This window comes from Populus alba, chromosome 11 (genome assembly GCF_005239225.2).
Source record: "Populus alba chromosome 11, ASM523922v2, whole genome shotgun sequence".
NCBI classification, from domain to species: domain Eukaryota; kingdom Viridiplantae; phylum Streptophyta; class Magnoliopsida; order Malpighiales; family Salicaceae; genus Populus; species Populus alba.
The window spans coordinates 14,872,754-14,890,569 of NC_133294.1; the positions used below are offsets into that span (position 1 = coordinate 14,872,754).

The 17,816-nt window shown below is 31.8% G+C and overlaps 1 protein-coding gene and 1 long non-coding RNA gene across 3 annotated transcripts; both read left to right on the forward strand.

Moving 5' to 3' along the window:
• Window positions 1-1,342: 1,342 nt before the first annotated feature.
• Window positions 1,343-3,454, forward strand: LOC118038400 (F-box protein CPR1). Its single transcript, XM_035044737.2, has 2 exons — window positions 1,343-1,492; window positions 1,857-3,454. The coding sequence occupies exon 2, from the start codon at window positions 2,110-2,112 to the stop codon at window positions 3,253-3,255; it is 1,146 nt and encodes a 381-aa protein (XP_034900628.1). The 5' UTR covers window positions 1,343-1,492; window positions 1,857-2,109; the 3' UTR covers window positions 3,256-3,454.
• Window positions 3,455-10,852: 7,398 nt separating this feature from the next.
• On the forward strand, window positions 10,853-12,811 carry LOC140956111 (uncharacterized). Of its 2 annotated transcripts, XR_012171137.1 has the most exons (4): window positions 10,853-11,150; window positions 11,287-11,431; window positions 11,513-12,157; window positions 12,328-12,811. It is a non-coding gene; the product is annotated as an uncharacterized lncRNA (long non-coding RNA). The 2 variants fall into 2 exon arrangements; XR_012171138.1 differs by lacking the exon at window positions 11,287-11,431.
• Window positions 12,812-17,816: the final 5,005 nt, after the last annotated feature.

Here is a 17,816-nt window from a genome sequence, read left to right on the forward strand (position 1 = left end):
AACTGTAATTTCTGAGAAATAACAATTAAAAAGATAAAAGTAAGGTCTCACTGCATTTAATTGTCGAGAAGGTGAAATTATTTTTCTTTTTAAAAAATTGAATGTTAGAGCTTAGGGTTCTTTTCAACAGATGGGGTATTTTTGGGCCAATGTCAATTCCCTTTCTCCAGCCAGTTGCTAACCTAAACAGGCCTCATTTTCAAAGCTGCCTGCTTTTGGAAGGTAAAACCACTTTGACCATTATTAGAGCATCTACAATCGAAGAGATAAATAAAAAAATAAATTTAAAAACATGTTTTTATAACTTTTATTTCTTTATTTTACCATTCTAACATGGTAAGCCAAAAAGAAACCAAAATAGCTATTCAATTTAAAAAGAGCTATTTCTATATGTTTCTGTAGAAATAGCTAAAATGAAATTAACGTTACTAACGGCTATTTTTATAGCTGTTGGTCGACAATGTTTTTTTTTTTTTTAAAAGCAAGGAAAGAAACTTGTTTTTTTTTTTTTTTTAAATCTTGTATTGTGCCTCACTCTTCTTCTAAATTTAGAAAAACAAGAATCAATTATTCCCTGGTTAATTAATAATATCGGTTGTGTTAATTAGCTGAAATTAAAAGGTATGCTTATTTAAAAGCTTTTTATATTTTCTCTTTAATATCTCTTGATTTTGTAGATTTTTTGTTGTTAATTTGATATTTGTGATGATTTTTATTTTTTTGTTATTTTATGTCAAATAATAACAGTTGAAAGTCAGACAGTAACAGTTGGAAGTCAAACAGTAACGGTTCCAAGCCAGATAGTAACGATTCAAAGTCAAACAGTAATGGTTGAAAGTCTGATAGTAACAGTTGGAAATTGAACAGTAACAATTCAAAATTTGACAGTAACGGTTGGAAGTCAGATAGTAACTGTTGGACGTCAGACATTAACAGTTGGAAATTGGACAGTAACATATAAAATTAAAAATTAAAAATATTCATATAAATAAATTTTAAGTTTAATTTTAAATTATATTTTTTAATTTTAATATTATTTCATTACATTTTATATTATTTTTATAAATTACTCATATTAATTATATAATTAATAATATCATAATTATATTATATATAAAATATCTAAATTAGTTATATAATTATATAAAAATGAATTTAACATGAAATATATTAAAAATATAAATAGTTGTTTTAAATAATTTTTTACCATTAAAATATACATAATAAAAAAAAATATATTTATACTATTTAAAAAGTTATTTTATCAATTTAACTGTTTAATTTAGTTTTTTAAATTGGGGATGATTTTACAAGGCAGACTACAGTTTCTTTACTTTTTCGTTTTGCTTACGGAATGCCACGTTAGAGTTGAGCATTGATTGTCATGGTTTTCAAAGTTGCCGGCTGGTTTTTATTGTTCTTATCAACAAGCTGATCCTAAGTTCCAACGACTGACACAAACCACCATGCTTGGCTTTCGACTTCCTCCAAGGTACTCTCTGTAATAATTTATAACCCACCGTGTTTTATTCTTATAACATCATGTAAAGTTTGAAACTTGATTGTGTAGTGTAGAAAGTAGCTGCAATTTTTCCAAGTTCAATCTTTCCTTGCTTTCCTTTTTCGGGTTTTGTTGATACTCTTGTTATTCATTGATTTTATGCATTTGGGTCTGCAAGATATTGTCATCATCTAAGCTTTCAAGCTAAATACTGTTCTTTCGCCCATTTGATGATAGAGGAAGAAAAGTTTTGTATTCCTTTTGTTGATTGCTCTTTATTACTAGCATTTAAGCTCTCATTAAGACCCCAAAGTCTTAATCTTGCCATTAAGAATTCTACCTTTTGGCTGGTTAGGTATTGGTTATGCTTGCCGTTGCTAAAAAATTCACACTTTTGAAAGGTATGGGGAGTTTTCTCTTCAAGACGGTAAGCTATTATTATGCTTATTTGGAATTAACAGGGTTCTTGAGTAGCTGGGTTAAACTTGATACAAACTAAACAACCGTTGATGAACGTTACCCTTCCTTCCCAATTGACCTGCTTACTTTCCTGTTTCTCTCTGCTGCCAAGAACATAAAAAGCAAAGCAAAGCTAAACAGATAAAAAAATGTCTGATTATTTGTCTGAAGATTTGATACAAGAGATCCTCTACAAACTCCCCATAAAATCCCTGTTGCGATGCACAAGTTTGTGCAAGTCCTGGAACTCCCTCATAAAGAGCCCAACCTTCATTTTCAAGCATCTTCAACATACAATTTCATTAACTGATCGTCAAAATCTTTTCCTACTTCGACTCTGTTCAAGGGAGAGAGAAGAGCAGTACTCTCTCCGTCTTGATAACCAGGATTTTAATGAGCACATGCAACTTCATTTCCCATTCAAGAGCTCCGAATCATATTTTCATGTCATGGGTTCTTGCAATGGTTTAATTTGCCTTGCAAATATTTTCCGAAGTCTTATAGTATCCTTCATTCTTTGGAATCCATTGATACAAAAATACGTGATTGTCAAACCTAGAATCCTGGGTCCTGTATACTCCTTTGCTGGATTCGGCTATGATTCCCGTGCTAATGACTACAAGTTGATAAGGATGGTCAGTTTTCGGAAATCAAAGTTTGGCAGCGAAAATTTCCCAGAAATAGCGCTTTACTCACTTAATGAGGGTTCATGGAGGGGTATTCCACAGACAGGACCATTGAGATATGACACTGATCAGCGTGTTTCATCAGCATTCCTGAATGGAGCTGTTCATTGGATTGCTTATCGGGCAGACCAACATGAAGGGATTTCTAATGTGGTTTTGGGGTTTGATATGAGTGATGAGGTTTTTCTTGAGATTGAATTGCCTAGCTGTTTGGCTAATGTGAGGCCCTCATGTTTGTCCCTTATGGTATATAAAGAATCTTCCATCTCTGTATGCCAGGCTAGCTTTTTGTCTTCTGTTCAGTTCCATATATGGGTGATGAAGGAGTATGGTGTGGTGGAGTCATGGACCAAACTGGTATTGACCCTTGCTGCACAAGGGGAGGGTATTCCCAGAGCATTAGGAATTAGGAAGGAGGAACTTTTAATGGAGATGAAGCGTGGCTGGATAGCTTCCGGTGACCTGGAGAGCCAGCAAGTTCGGGATCTTCGAATTTGGGGAGAACCTTCCCGTACCTTCATTGGTTCCTATTTGGAGAGCCTAGTTTTACTCGACAAAAGTAATGCAACAAGCTATGGAAATAATTCTAGTGGTTTGGATGCATATTGATGATTGAACTGATAATGCGAAGCTATACGTCAATTGGAAGCAAGCCAAGCTGGAGGAACTATACGGCTAGTGCTTTTACTTGAATTTGCACCACATATATGCATTATAGACTGGTCTTATGTATTGGAATTCAACTGTTTGTTGTTGCTATCTCTTACCTCTAATAAGTTTCTTTGATTATAGAGTTATTATTTTTTAACATTTATTGCGATGAATGAGATTTAATAGCTTAATATTTTTTGGGGTTGGGATGATTATTTGATATCAGAGTTTTGTTGATCAAAATGATCATGAGTTTAAATCTCATCATCTTATTTTATTTGATAAAAATTAAGCATAAAATAGTATGAGCCTGTATAAGTTTCAAGCCTAAAAAACTTTCACTTGAGCGGGGGTGTATTAAAAAATAATATAAATCATATTTTGAGATTTCACCTGACAACTTAAATTTTTAGATTAAGATGATTCTTTGATAATATTTTTGCTAAAAACTATGAATAAAAAACCTTTTCATCAACGTCCATTGAAATCTCTTTCCACATTTTTTTTATTTGTGTTAAAGAATTATTATGAAAGGGAGAGATTATCTTGAAATGTATTTGCCAATCTATTTTCTTCTTGTAAAGCAATGCTTCATGAGCACCTTAAATAACACTTGCTTCGACACAATTTAAAATGTTAATAAGGAGATCTAATACAAATTTTGCCTAGATATTTTTTGTTTATCACATTTGAAAGGATCATCATTATCATTATCTTCATCACTGTCCAATGAAACCATTCTAGCATCTTCGGTAACAACTTTCTAAAAACCTCATCTTTTTAAATGGGATCTACATCTATATCCTTCAAATTTTCTTATTAAACTTAGTTAATAAAACCCACACCTAAACTAATAACAAACACCTGAAAACAACAGTTATTAAGATTATGGCTTTTATATCATGTGAAGAGAAGGGAAAACAAAAATGCAAGGCATCATTTTTATTAGAGAATAATAAAAATCATATCTTGCGACATCACCTAACAATTTAAACTATTAGACTGTGATGATTTTTTAACATGATATCAGAGCATTAATGACAAAGCGGTCACAAGTTTGAATCTCACAACCCAATTCTATTTTATAAAAATTAAGCACAAGGTAGTGTGAGTTTGTGCAAGTCTCAAGTTCAAAGGGCTTTCACTTGAGGAGGTGTGTTAGAGAATAATATAAATCATATCTTAGAACCTCACTTAATAGTTTAAGTTATTGGGTTAAGATAATTCTTTGACAATTTCTACTATAATGGTATGAAATATGACAACCAATCCAAGATCAATAATAGAAGAAACATAAGTAAAATTATGTTGACTAAAATAGTAATTTAGTGTATTTAGAAAGCTATAAATATGAACACTTTAATGCATTATAATTAACAAAACAACTAAAACGCGAGGATAATTTCAGTCAATATGAATAGTGAAACACATTACTATTTTTTTTCATTTTCAAACCTTTTGTTTTCTTTCAATCATACCTTGCTATAATCTTATCTGAATAAACCAAGCTTGAAATTATAGTAAAACTACAAAATTTAAAGATTGAGGACTAACATATTAAACACAAAGAAAATATTTGACTTACTACACATTGCTTGACATTTTTATTTTGGTCCAAACGTTTATTTTCTCTATTTTTTAATCCTTGAGCTAAAGAGAGGAGATAAAAACTAGTCTAAAAATAGCAAGAAAATAGAAAGTGATTTGTTAACACCAATTTTGACCATGAAAAGGTTGATTTTGGTGACAAATGATTTCATTCAAAGAGAGTTATTTCATTGTGTCCTAAAAGTTCAAGAGAAAATATATGGCTAATTACACTACTTACAATTTTTATTTTGGTCTAAAAGTTTATTTTCTTAATTTTCAACCTTAAGTTAGAGAGAGGTGAGAGAAACTCGTATGAAAACAACGAGGAGAGAGAAAGTGATTCGTTGACATTGATCCTAGCTCCGAAAAAGGTCAATCTTAGTGTCAAATAGTTTCATTTAACCAAAGGAGTTCTATTATGGTGTTGTTTGGCCTTCACCTTGCCTACATTGGTAGATGTGAGGTTGAGAAGTTTTATTAATGTGGGTTGAATTTTGTTTTTTCAACCATTTTTCAAGTTATTTAATGCTAGAAATGGGTTTATTTAGGTCTTTATGGTGTTTTTTTTTTTTTTTTGGTTCTTTCAAGTTAAAAATGGTTGAAATGGAATTTGTGATAAAAAATCATCTCCATTGATTTTTCAGCCACCTTTATGATGATGAGATTCTGGGGAAAAGAGAATAAGTTATTTATCATAGCAAACAACTTGTTACCTATTCATTTTTTATTTTGAAAAGAAAGAATAGATAACATGTCATGCACCCTTTGTGAAAAAATAATAATTATTTGCCTAGGCATGCATGCTTACGCCTATGCTTTATTGTAACAGTTTTAGTCGCATCGGGCCACTCAAGCCTGCACATTTAGGTTTTTTTTGTTAGCCCTTTTGTTTTTTTTTCTTGTGTTTTTCTTTTTCTTTATTTCTTTTTCTTTTTATTTTTTTCAATTCCAACCTTTAATGTTGGATTTTCATTGAATTTTATTCTTCGGTATTAGGTCGATTGTAAATTAATTTTAGTATTTTGTATCATATAATAAAATAAAAGAAAATTAATATAACCCTGTATTTGGTATTGTGGTGTATGATGCTTTTACAAAATATTTTTGTCTGAAAATGTATCAAAATGAATTTTTTCAATTTTGACACCACCAACACATCAAAACCATCGGAAAACACTAAAAAAATTATAATTAATTTAATATTTTTTTTCAAGCCAAATACACTTTTTAAAACGTAGTTACAAAAGAAAAAAAAAACCTCTCTATGTCCCATATTGATGAAGTTGTGGAAAAGCTTCACAGAAAAATGTTGACTTTTCTTGGCTAATGAGATCATGGAATACGGAATACTTCGATGCTTACGTCAATATTTGACGTTGCTTTATCTCGCGACAAACAAGTAAAAATTCAAGAGAATAAAATATGTAGTTTTCATATGTAGAGAAAACTTACGTGTTTTCTATCTCGTTGAGTATGTTTTCTATATAGTGAAGACAATATAAATGTTATGTTCTTGGATGAATAATCCCTTGGATCTCATGATATATTCATTTCTCTCTTAAAATCAGAGAATATATAGCTTGAAAAATATCTGGAGAAATATATATAAAAAAAGACCATTCATAAATAATAATGAATAATACAATGCTGGAATAGTATAATGTAAATAGTGTTGAAATAATTAAGATCAAACACAAAAAAGAGACTATAATTCTGAATAATCTGTATATTATGAGTTTATTAACTTAATCTAAATACAAATAAAGTATATATAGGTTAAGCTGAAAGTATTATTTTACTCTTAATAAATAAGATTATATAAATATTATTTAACGAATAGTACTATTCATAAATAGTAAAATAAGATGAGATAAAATAGTTCGGTTAGAATAAGAGAGAGAGAGGGGGGGAGCCTTCTTGTCACCTTTTCTCTTTTCTACTGAAGACAGGGGAAGAATAGAAAAAAAAGAAAGAGATGAGAGAGTAAAGCTTGGTCTGACCGAATACTAAAACTTGTTATTAATGTGTTTAGCATAGTAAATATTATTTATAAATAGTAAATTAGACTATATTAAGCTAAAAAATAAAGAAAAATAGAGAAATAGAGCTCGGTTGCCCTTTTATTATTATTATTATTATTATTTATTTGCTGTATCATCACATTTGCCTTCCGATTTTATGTTAGTTTTCAATTTATTATGTGATTGGGGTTGAACACGTGACAGAAGCTCAATGGTTATAATCGATGAGTAATCTTTGAGAGTTCAACAAGACAAGGTGTCGACATCTCATAGGCTGCTGGTATGGCCCACATGTACATTCCGATAAAAAATCATGGAACTCCTATTCCGATTTATGTTAGAAACTCAGTAACCCGGTTTAGTGACCCGCTTTCCCAGACGGGTTTAGTAAACCCAAATGGGTTAAGCTTGTTTTATAATCTTCATTGTGCTACTGTAACCCTAAGAACCTATGATTCTTTGATTATAATAGTTTTTGAACCATGAATCAGACTCTTAGGGGCGATCGTGAGGAATGGAAAAGAATTCAACTCAAGAAAGAGACTAGGAGGTAGAGTGTGTGGTGATTTTTTGTCAAATTATAATATCTTTTAAGCACAAACAATACCTTTAAAAGATATAAAAACATGTTTTTTATTAAAAAAAAATACAAACTACCTCCCATTCAAGCAATCATTAATGGCATGTCCTCTGTTGAGCTGCTTTCACTTGCTTTGTCATTTAATAATTCCACTTTCCTATCTGTTTGCTGAGTTAATTTCTACTTTGAATTTTGAAGTTCGAACATCTATTGTATTAGAACTGTTATTAATTAAGGAATCAATTGTGCCTTTAAGGATGTGATGTGTGTTTGCAAAAATTGTTTAGTGTAATTCAATAATTCATAAACAGCATACTAATTTATATTATTAGGTTAATAGACACAAAATCTAGAAACAATGTTGATAAGTACTTAGTTGACGAATTTAGGATGAAAAGAAATTAAATAGCATTATTGTCAAGGATTATATCCCTTGCCCTTAACACTACACAAATAGCTTTCCAGGATCCCAAATAGGAGATGATACTAGCAGCACTCTAGAAGTGAGTAAAAAATAGACTATAGTACTAAAGAACTCTCCATGTCCTTGTATATAAAAACAGAATGATCGATGCACAGCTTCCAATAGATACATGACAATAGCCTCTAATCTCGTGGATAAACAAAGAGGAAAACATGAAATCAATAAAAACAGTCCATGAAAAATGGATTGGGAATCATCTGAATCTTATTTTCTTGAATCAGGCCGCATGTTGGATTTGCTTGTGCAAATGCTGGCGGAAACGACTCTATCCAAAGGCTGGAATCATCAGAAACTTCAGAGTCAGGATGGTTTTCAACGACTTCAGATGTAAAGGATTCAATCAGAATCGACCCCACTTGTGTAGCTTGAACTCCATCAACCTGAACAGGTGCTGCTTCAATGGCTGGAACCACATCTGCCTTATCAGAGCAATCAGTGGAATTTAGCATCCCAAGAATCTCTTGATGCAAATCGCCATCCTCCTTGGCTGCAGCTTCCCTATCATTGTCGATGCAGACAACCTCGATCAGGTTCGACCCTACTTGTGTAGTTTGAACTCCATCAGCCTGAATAGGTGCTACTTCAATGGCTGGAACAACATCCGCCTCATCAGAGAAAACAGTGGGATTTTGCAGCTCAAGAATCTTTTGATGAAAATCGTCATCCTCGTTTGCTGCAGCTTCCCCATCATTGTCGATGCAAAAAACCTCAAATGGTTTGAAGTTCTCGTCAGGATTCAATGTGGATACAGTAGTTGGTGAAACATGGCCAGTAGTGGATGTAGTGGAATTGGCAACCATCTCACAACTGTCAAAATCCTGCACATTTTGACGATAAAAAGACTCAAAATCCTTAAATCTCACCCCATTCACCACTTCTTCAGATACAGTTTCGGATGCCCTGTAGAAACCCATGTTATGTTGCTGCTGATCGTGTTGATCTACCCTGGCCTTCTGGGATATGATGTTTGCTGCATCATCAACATCATCAGCATCGGCCCTCTTCCTCTTTTTGTTTTTTTGTGTCGACTGATGGGAGTTGTCGTCGTCTTTCCTTCTCAATTGACACAAAACAGTGACCTGCGAAAGGGATGGCAAGCTATACTCGTACATCATCCAACTGCAGCCAGGTTGGTGAGGTTGAGTATTTCGGTAACTGAAGCCTTTCTTGAGGGCCGTGACACTATAATTTTTGTCAATTTGGACACATACTTGATGGTCTTTGTCCTCTCTATGCCATGTTGCAGGGCCACCGGCGATTTTGCGGGAGACATTGGAATTGGGGCTTTTCCTTTTGAGGTCAGTGAAGAAGAAAACATCCTCACCATGGATTCTGCGGAAGGTGTTCCAGATTTGGAGAGGTTGACAGGCATAGAGGTTGCAATCTCTAACAGGAGCAGAGGTGGTAAAGCAAGGGTTAGTGAGTTTGGGATACAGAAAGAAGCGCACCAGTTCTTCATCATAAGGGTTGAATCTATAACCAGGGAGTAGTTGGATTGGAGTTAATGTTGCTAGGGTTTGTGACTGGGATGTAGCCATCGAATCTGTTACTTACTCAGAAGATCAGTGGATGTATTAAGGGTTATTTGGATTGGATCAAGAAAGATAATTAATGTGAACAAGAGAAAAACAAGAAACCAAGAACAAAGAATCAAGAATCAAGAATGACTAATTCTTGAAGATCAAATTAAGCACTGCAATAATTGCAAAACAGAGATGAAGAGAGACTTCCTCCCTTTCTTTATATGATTATTATTGATAAAGAAAGATGGGAATGGGTGACTGACTAAAAGAGATGAAGAAGAGTCTCTCAGCTGGAAACCCTAAACAAAGAATGAAGAGGAGGAGCGAAACAAACTTACAGATTAAAAACAAAACGCGTAATTGTTATGCTACACCCATCTATATATTAGGGTTTGAGGGGTTCGCGCTTCCAACGGTCACTGAAAATTTTGAAAGCTATAACTAACTCACACGAACAGAACATGCATGTAGAAGGCAACATACTTCTCTTGTTTTGTTCTTAATTTATTTATTCCATATTGTTGTCGTGGCAAAATATGGTTGGTCGCCAGGGAATCGAACATACTTCGTGTAATTAAGGTGGTTTCTGTCACTGTCAGCACTAGCCGACGACAAAAACAAATACGAGGAGGCTCGGCTGAGGTTGGTGGGCTGGGGACTGTCTTTGTTGGGTTGGGTGGGGCCTTCTCTCCTTTTAATGGATCTGTTGCTGACGTGTAAAGGGAGCCAAACTTTCTGTGAACATACGTACGGTACCGTACTAGAAGCATACGTCTGCTTGCAGTTGCAGAGTAAGTGGGTGTGATAACATCTCCAATGTAGTTGCTAAATGAATAATTAAAAATAAATAAATAAAATATATATTTTTTTATTTTTCTTTCTTTAAAGAAAAAGTAAAAAAAAAAAGCTAAAATATCTTTTTTTTTTCATAAATCTTATTTTTATATATCTCTCAAAAGAGTTAAAACTAATAAAATGAAGCCAATAAAAAAATAAATCAATTAAATTTAGCTACGTGAAAAAAAAATAACATCAAAATTCTTAAAAAAATAAAACACTTATTTATTTAACTCTAATGAAATTAATTTTTTAAATGTTTTTTTTATTAGAATATATATGATAAAAAAAACTATATTTATACTATTTAAAATATTATTTTATTAATTTATTTTTTTAAAAATAGTATTTTTTATTGTAGATGTTCTAAGTAGAAAAAAAAAAAAAAAAAAAAAAGCTTAATTTTATAAGTGGGTTGGGTTGGATTAGAAGATGATGGATGGATCGGTTTGTCTGTCTTTGGGATTTGAGGTTTATATTCATTATTTTTATGGGTGGGTGGGGTCTGTTACTTGTGGGTTCCAATAAAAGGGGAACCCCTTTCGTCTTGCTTTTGGAGGTTTCAAGGATTTGTATTGTTTCTTCTTTTTACTAGCGTTTTGTTCTTTATATTTTTCAAAATGGGTTGTGATTTGCTGATGATACCTTTAGGTTGTGCAAGAAGGTGATGGTGATGGTGATGGTGATGGTGGGTTGTGATTGCATTTGAATATTGGTGTGGACTTGGAATGCAGTTAATCGCGTGGATGGTGAAATTAGATTAAAGAAAGAAAGGATGAGTGTGAGAACGGAGCGGGATGGATTGGTCTGGTAAGAAGGTAAATGGTTTCTACTCTGTCTTTTTAAGCGCTTCTTGATAATAATGTAAAAGAATTCGAATTAGGGGGATTCAATACCCATTTGTATGTTTGTAGTTTAGTAACTAATTAGCTTTATGTAATCCATTTGTGTTAGGAGATGCTAGCTAGCTGTGAATGTTAAAATTATGAACCAGAGAGATTTAGAGGACAATCCCTGTAATCATGGGACCGGGAGGTTGGGTTAAGTTGTGCTGGTTAATTTGGCTTATGTATACTGGAATTGTTTGATGAAATTTCAGGTTAGGTTACTCCTTTTCTTTCTTTCTTCCGTTTTTGTTTTCCTAATAAGCCAAATTTCTGTGTTTTTATTTTTCTAACAGGCTACTGAACTTCAAAGTCCACCAGGCTTCAAAATGGGTAACCTTCCAGTGAAGTACTTGGGTGTTCCTGTTACCACTGGTAGAGTTAAATCTGCAGATTACCAGGTGCTGGTTGACAAGATCACGCAAAGATTTCAGCACTGGCGTCGAAACTTCTCTCTTTCGCCGAGATACTTCAAGTGATCTCCACTCTTATTTTTAGCCTTCAAACATACTGGTGTTGCATATTTATTCTCCCAGACTAGTCATCAAAATTATTGAAAGAAAGTTTATGTAGTGCATGTCTTTGAAATGGTAATGATGAATTTTCTGTTGGGATTGTGTTGCTCTTCCTAATAAGAAATAGGGACGCTATTAGAAAGATCAAATAATGGAGTTATGCTTGTGCAATGGGATTAGAAAGTTTATATAGTGTTTGGAACATGTTTCTTCAAGCAGGTTCTCTATGGGCAGCTTGGTGTCAATGGCAACGTTTTGAAGGAGAGAAGCATCTGGAACCTCAAAACTCCTAATGGCAGTACACAAGGAACTGGAGGAAATTATTGAAGATAAGTAACCTTGTATGGACGCAATTTCAACATCTTGTTGGCAATGGGCAAAATACTTTTCTTCCAAAGCTCATGGAGTGTGGTTAGTGATGAAGTGGTAAGCTTTTAAAAGCAATCAATGCAACTTTTCTAGCTCTTACTCCTAAAGATCCCAATGCAAAAAAAGTCTCAGATTTCAGGCCTGTTTCCTGCTGCACAACTTTGTACAGTGTATCTCTAAGATTATAGCGAATAGACTTGTAATTTTCTGCCTTTACGCATTGGCAGCAATCAGAAAGCTTTTCTAAATTGTAGGAGAATTGGGGATGATGTTCTCCTGTCTGAAGTAATAGAAAAGAGCTATCACAGAAGCTTTATCATCCCAGGCGCACTCTAAAAGTGAAATCTAATTCCGTCCAATGGGGGTTTCATGATAACATTCTTGAAGAGCCATGAATTTTTCTTCAAAGTTTATTCTACTGGTAAACGAAACTGTGATTTGGAAGCTCAGTCTAGATGGCGCTTACTCTTCTACGAGTGCGTGGCAGTTCCTTGAGTTAAAGATCCTTTCCCGCTATGTTGCTGAAGATGGCTTGGTGTTACTATGGATATTTTATATGGACAGAGAAAAATGGCAGGATACAAGGGGCAAATAAATCTACTGAAAGTGCTGTTGTAAGGAGCATTGTTCAATCAGTCAAGTATAGCCTTCATCGCTCGAGGTTAATCCATGCAGCAATTTCGAGTTCTCAATATTCTGTGATATGCCAGTTATGCAACTTTGATATTTCTTTACTATGATTTCTTTTATTTCTTTGATATTCTTTTGTTTTTTAATAAAAAATTTCATGGATTTTTTTCATGATTTCATCATTCTACAATTTTACAATTTGAGTCATGGAGTTTGAAGATCATTATTATTTTTAGTTTCTTTTCTATTATGTCAAGTTGTTGATTCTTTTTTCACCCATTAAAATACACAATCATAATGCTTTGGCAATTTTTTTTTTCCAGTTTCAAAGAAATTATTTTTATTTAGATGAAGGTTCACATATAGATAAAAAACCAAATATAGATGCAAATAAGGTTTTTTGAAATTTTAAAGATTTTGATTAGCCATTATAGGATCGATGTATAAATTACAATAAATTATCAGCTGTTACATAAGTGTTTACAATCAAGTCACATTATGGATTGAATAAGGCTGATTAGGATAGCATCATCAAATGGGTGAAAAACATTTTTTTAAAAGGAATAGATTGAAAGAGAACTTTTATATTACAATTAAAATCCATGATGAAATCCTTTAGCATTGGATAACAAATATTGATATGTTCCTAAATTTTTGCATGTTGTATTATAGTGAAGATATAAATTTAATTAAGTGCAAATTATGTGGGCATGCTCAGTATAAACCCAATACTAATAAAGGAAGAACACTTGTCGCATACTAAAAACCGAGATACTTCCCAATTACTTATAAGCTGCAAATGTTATTTATACTCTGAAGACTACTGAGCTAATGACATGAGTCAATTCATATAATACAATGGATAGAGTTATGGTACATCATTTTGATGGTAAAACTTATAAGCAGTTTAATACGATGCATTCTTATTTTTTTAATGGAACTGCAAAATGCACATCCTGATTTATGTATAGATGGGTTCAATCCATTTAGGTCTTTTGTTGCACCCTAGTTTTGATGGTCGGTCGTACTAATAATTTACAACTTACCACCGGGGATGTGTATGAAGCTTGAAATTCATGTTATTATCTATGATTATACCTAGTTTTTACAGTCCAGGTAAGAATGTAGATATTTATATTCAACCATTGATTGATGAGTTAAAAGGAAAAAAAGACATTTAAAAGAAAAAAAAGGATAATATAAAAGCTAGAATGAATATAACTTTATTTTGTGACCATCAGAATATAAAGTTGCTTAATGATAAGGAAAGTGTCACAAAGCCCAAAAAACCATCTTTGTCTTAGATATATATAAAAAAATAGTTTCTTGTCTATGAATAACTTAAGAGTCTGTTGATTTCTATGAATAACTTAATGGGTTTAATTATAATATTTGTTGTCGCTCGATAATGCATTATATTTTAAACATTTACCAAGTATTTATTCTTGTGGTTGTGGTTTTAGTAAGTTGTTAAATATGATTGTCACTTATTGTTATTGTTGTATAATTAGGTTGGATAGAAGATTATAACAAATATATATATATATATATATATATATATATATATATATATATATATATATATATATATATATATATTATAAAAAAATTCATGAGAGAATTACTGATGAAATTTAAAAATAATTTAAAATAATAAAGTATTTGTTGGCGATTTTATCAATAATTTATAATTATGGTAATCATCAATGGACTTACTAATGGATGTTCAAATGGCCAGAGAATTACAAAGATTTAAAAAAGAAATTCATAAAATTAGGACAAACCAACAAAATAATTGCCCGATGAAAATTCATTGATAATTTTTGAGGTGTTTCAATTTTTTTTTTTTTAGAAATTCTTAAAATTACTGATGAATTGACTAATGAAATAAAAAATTATAATTGGTGAGTCTATCAACAATTTGATGATGTGTTAAATCACTAACGAATTTATCGATAAAAAAAAAATCAATTGGTGTATTTTAACTCATATATGTCGGACAATTTCCCTTATTTCATCCCCTTTCTCACATCTCTCTCTCTAGAATGGTGAGCAATGTAATAAGCGATGACAACATTCTTTCTCTCCATCAAAAACAACAAAGTTCTCTTTCTCTCTCTCTACCATTTAAGGTTTGACCTCTACATTTTCTTCCATGGATATGCTTAGATTCATTGTTTTTTTCTTGTTTGTTTTACTTAGAATGCATGTCCATGTTTATTTACAATTAATTTCATTATTCTACTTAAGTTTTGTAGGGTAAATGAATATCTCTAAATTTTAGGTTTATTAGGGTTTGTAATTTGAATATGAATAGCTTAGATTTGATGTTTTTTTCTTTGTCGTTTAACTTAGAATGCATGTTTTAAGTACTATATCCATGTTTATTTGCAATTAATCTCATTATTCTACTTAAGTTTTGCTGGGGGAATGATAATCTCTAAATTTTGGGTTTGTTAGGGTTTGAACTTTGAATATAGAAATGTTAGATTGAGTTATTCTTGGTGATTTTATGTAGAAATAACATGATTAAGAAGCAAATTGAAGAAATTAAGGCCAACCAGGAGATGTAGACCATGGATGATAAGTTTTTATAATGTTATTCTATTTATTTATGTTTTTTTTTATGAATTTAAAGTGGGTTTTATAGAAATAGTTAAACTTATACTTGTGTGTAATAATTTGATTAAGAAAGTTGTAATAACCCAATTTTGGATTCTCCAAACTTTTCTCATATGTTATTTTATTTCTATTTTTATTCAGAAAAATCCATAAGATTAATTAAAAATTTAAAATTCAAAAATATATTTTTCTTGAGTCAACTGTTTTTTTTCTATCAAAATTGAGTTCACCAGGTCAATATAAGTTAAACTGTGTTGAAATTGAGTCAAAACCATTGTTTTCGATCAAAACAAGGTCCATCAAATTGATACTGGTTGAAAAATATTTTTTAGTATTTGAAATTAATATTTAGTAATCAAAATTGATTTTTAGTGATTGAAACATGCTTTTTCTAATATTGATTTGAGATTTTAGTTTCACTTGTGTATATATTTATTATTATATATAGTAAAACAAAAATTAATAATACAAAGTCTTTTTTTTTTCAACGAAGCAATTGGTGTGTAGGTAAAACTTTTTTTCAAGATGCTCCGTTTCTTTTGTCGTATCTCCTACTTAAAGATCATAAATGTTATGTCTCCTACACAATGCTTATAAGAGCTGGTGCAAAGTTCCCAAAAGGAAAGAGAAGGAATGTAATATGAATATTAAGATGTGCAAGATACTATTCATGTTTTTTGTTTTTTAGTTTTTCTTCACCCTACTATGATATTGATTAAAAAAAAAACAATTCAAAAAACACCTAAAATATACCAACAAGCAGATGTCATAGTAATTAGATCTGAACCCTTGATTGGATCTAATATAATAAGACTTACCACATTGGATTAAAACTCAAATCCATCTAGGCTTTAAAAAATCTATCATTTGATTCTATCTTGCCATATCACTCAGTGTATCAAATATTCAATGCATCTTATCATATCAAAGCAAATATTTGTCAATCAAGACAATCAGATTAATTCAGAAGTGATTTGGTGGTCCACAAGCTTTAGGTGCACCAAATAACCATGTTTACGTCTTCATCGTAGTAAACCTCATATTCTCTCTCCCCTTAAATGTCCTAACTCTAGCAACCGTAAGTCGCTAGACCACCACAAAAGACTCATCTTTTCCTTGCGAGCAAACCCTAGGCAGTCTTCATCTCCTTCACCACCTTATCTTTCTGGAAAAAGTTTATAATTACCTTCGGCCACGCAAAGCTTTAGACCATCGATTCGCTCTCTTTGCCCATCAATGACTAACATCACTACCACCATAGGAATCCTCTCACCACAATCTACTAGAAGCTGACCTTGTTTGCCTGAAATATCACCGTAAAATTTCACCCTTCCAACAATGGCCATGCATAAGCTACACATGCCACCAAGGATATTTTTATAATTTATGGTGAAATTCAAGGGTATTTCGGTCATTTTCCTATACAGTGACAGTTGGGAAATTTTGGGGACTATAAACGGTATTTTATTTGTGTTTTTATACATGTATTTGTATTTTATAAAATACCCAAAATAAATATAAAAAAGAATGAAGACACGGGTCCAACGCCTAGTTTATCCCATCGTGATGCGCAGGTATAAAGCCCAATTCTCAAATATAGGTCATGCCTATTTTTTAGCTATTTCAACATAATCTTCCTTTTTAGGGAGAAATGTTATTCTTCAACACGTCTTTTTTTTTTTTTTTTTTTAAAAAAATATAGGATTGATGTCAAAATTTTAAAAACATATATGGATTATGCCTCTCTTCTTTTGTAACTTAGACATAACTCTTCTTTTTAGGTTTAAACATCAACATTTTGAGAAGTTTTTTTTATTTTTAGGAACTGATATTATTTTTTGACATGTCTCCTTAGGGACCGACGTTAACTCTAAAAAATAAGTTGCAAATAAGCTAAGAATATTATAACATTTGAATAAAATTAGAGAAAACACAAGTAAGGGTAACCTTTCACTTGAAAGAATGTTTGAAGGGTAGTGTTTACCTTTTCTTAATCATAATTTACAAAATACTTGAATCTTTGGGACTAATATGTAATTTAGAATTTCTAGTTCCTTCAATTGCTAGATGATGACTCTAATAAAATCTTTATGTTTTCTAAAATATATTTTTTTCAATACCAAAAAAAATGTAGGTGCCCGCAATGTCATGTATCAACAAAAATATTGTTCAAAACTTCATAATCTTTTAGGTAGAGTTTCATATAGGGAGATGTTGCAAGATATTTTTAAAAATAGATATATGCACTAATACAAAAACACATAGACTGAGAATTGAATTGAATATATATATATATACAAAAAATGATTATAATTTTCTTTGTTGGACAAGGAAAACTCTGGGGTGGTCAGGTAAGTTTGGAAAAACCAAGTTATTTTTTATTCGTTATATTTTTTTGTTTAACAAATTTTTGAATTAGTATATATAACACCCACACCTATGCAAAGAGATGGTCAAGTCAAAT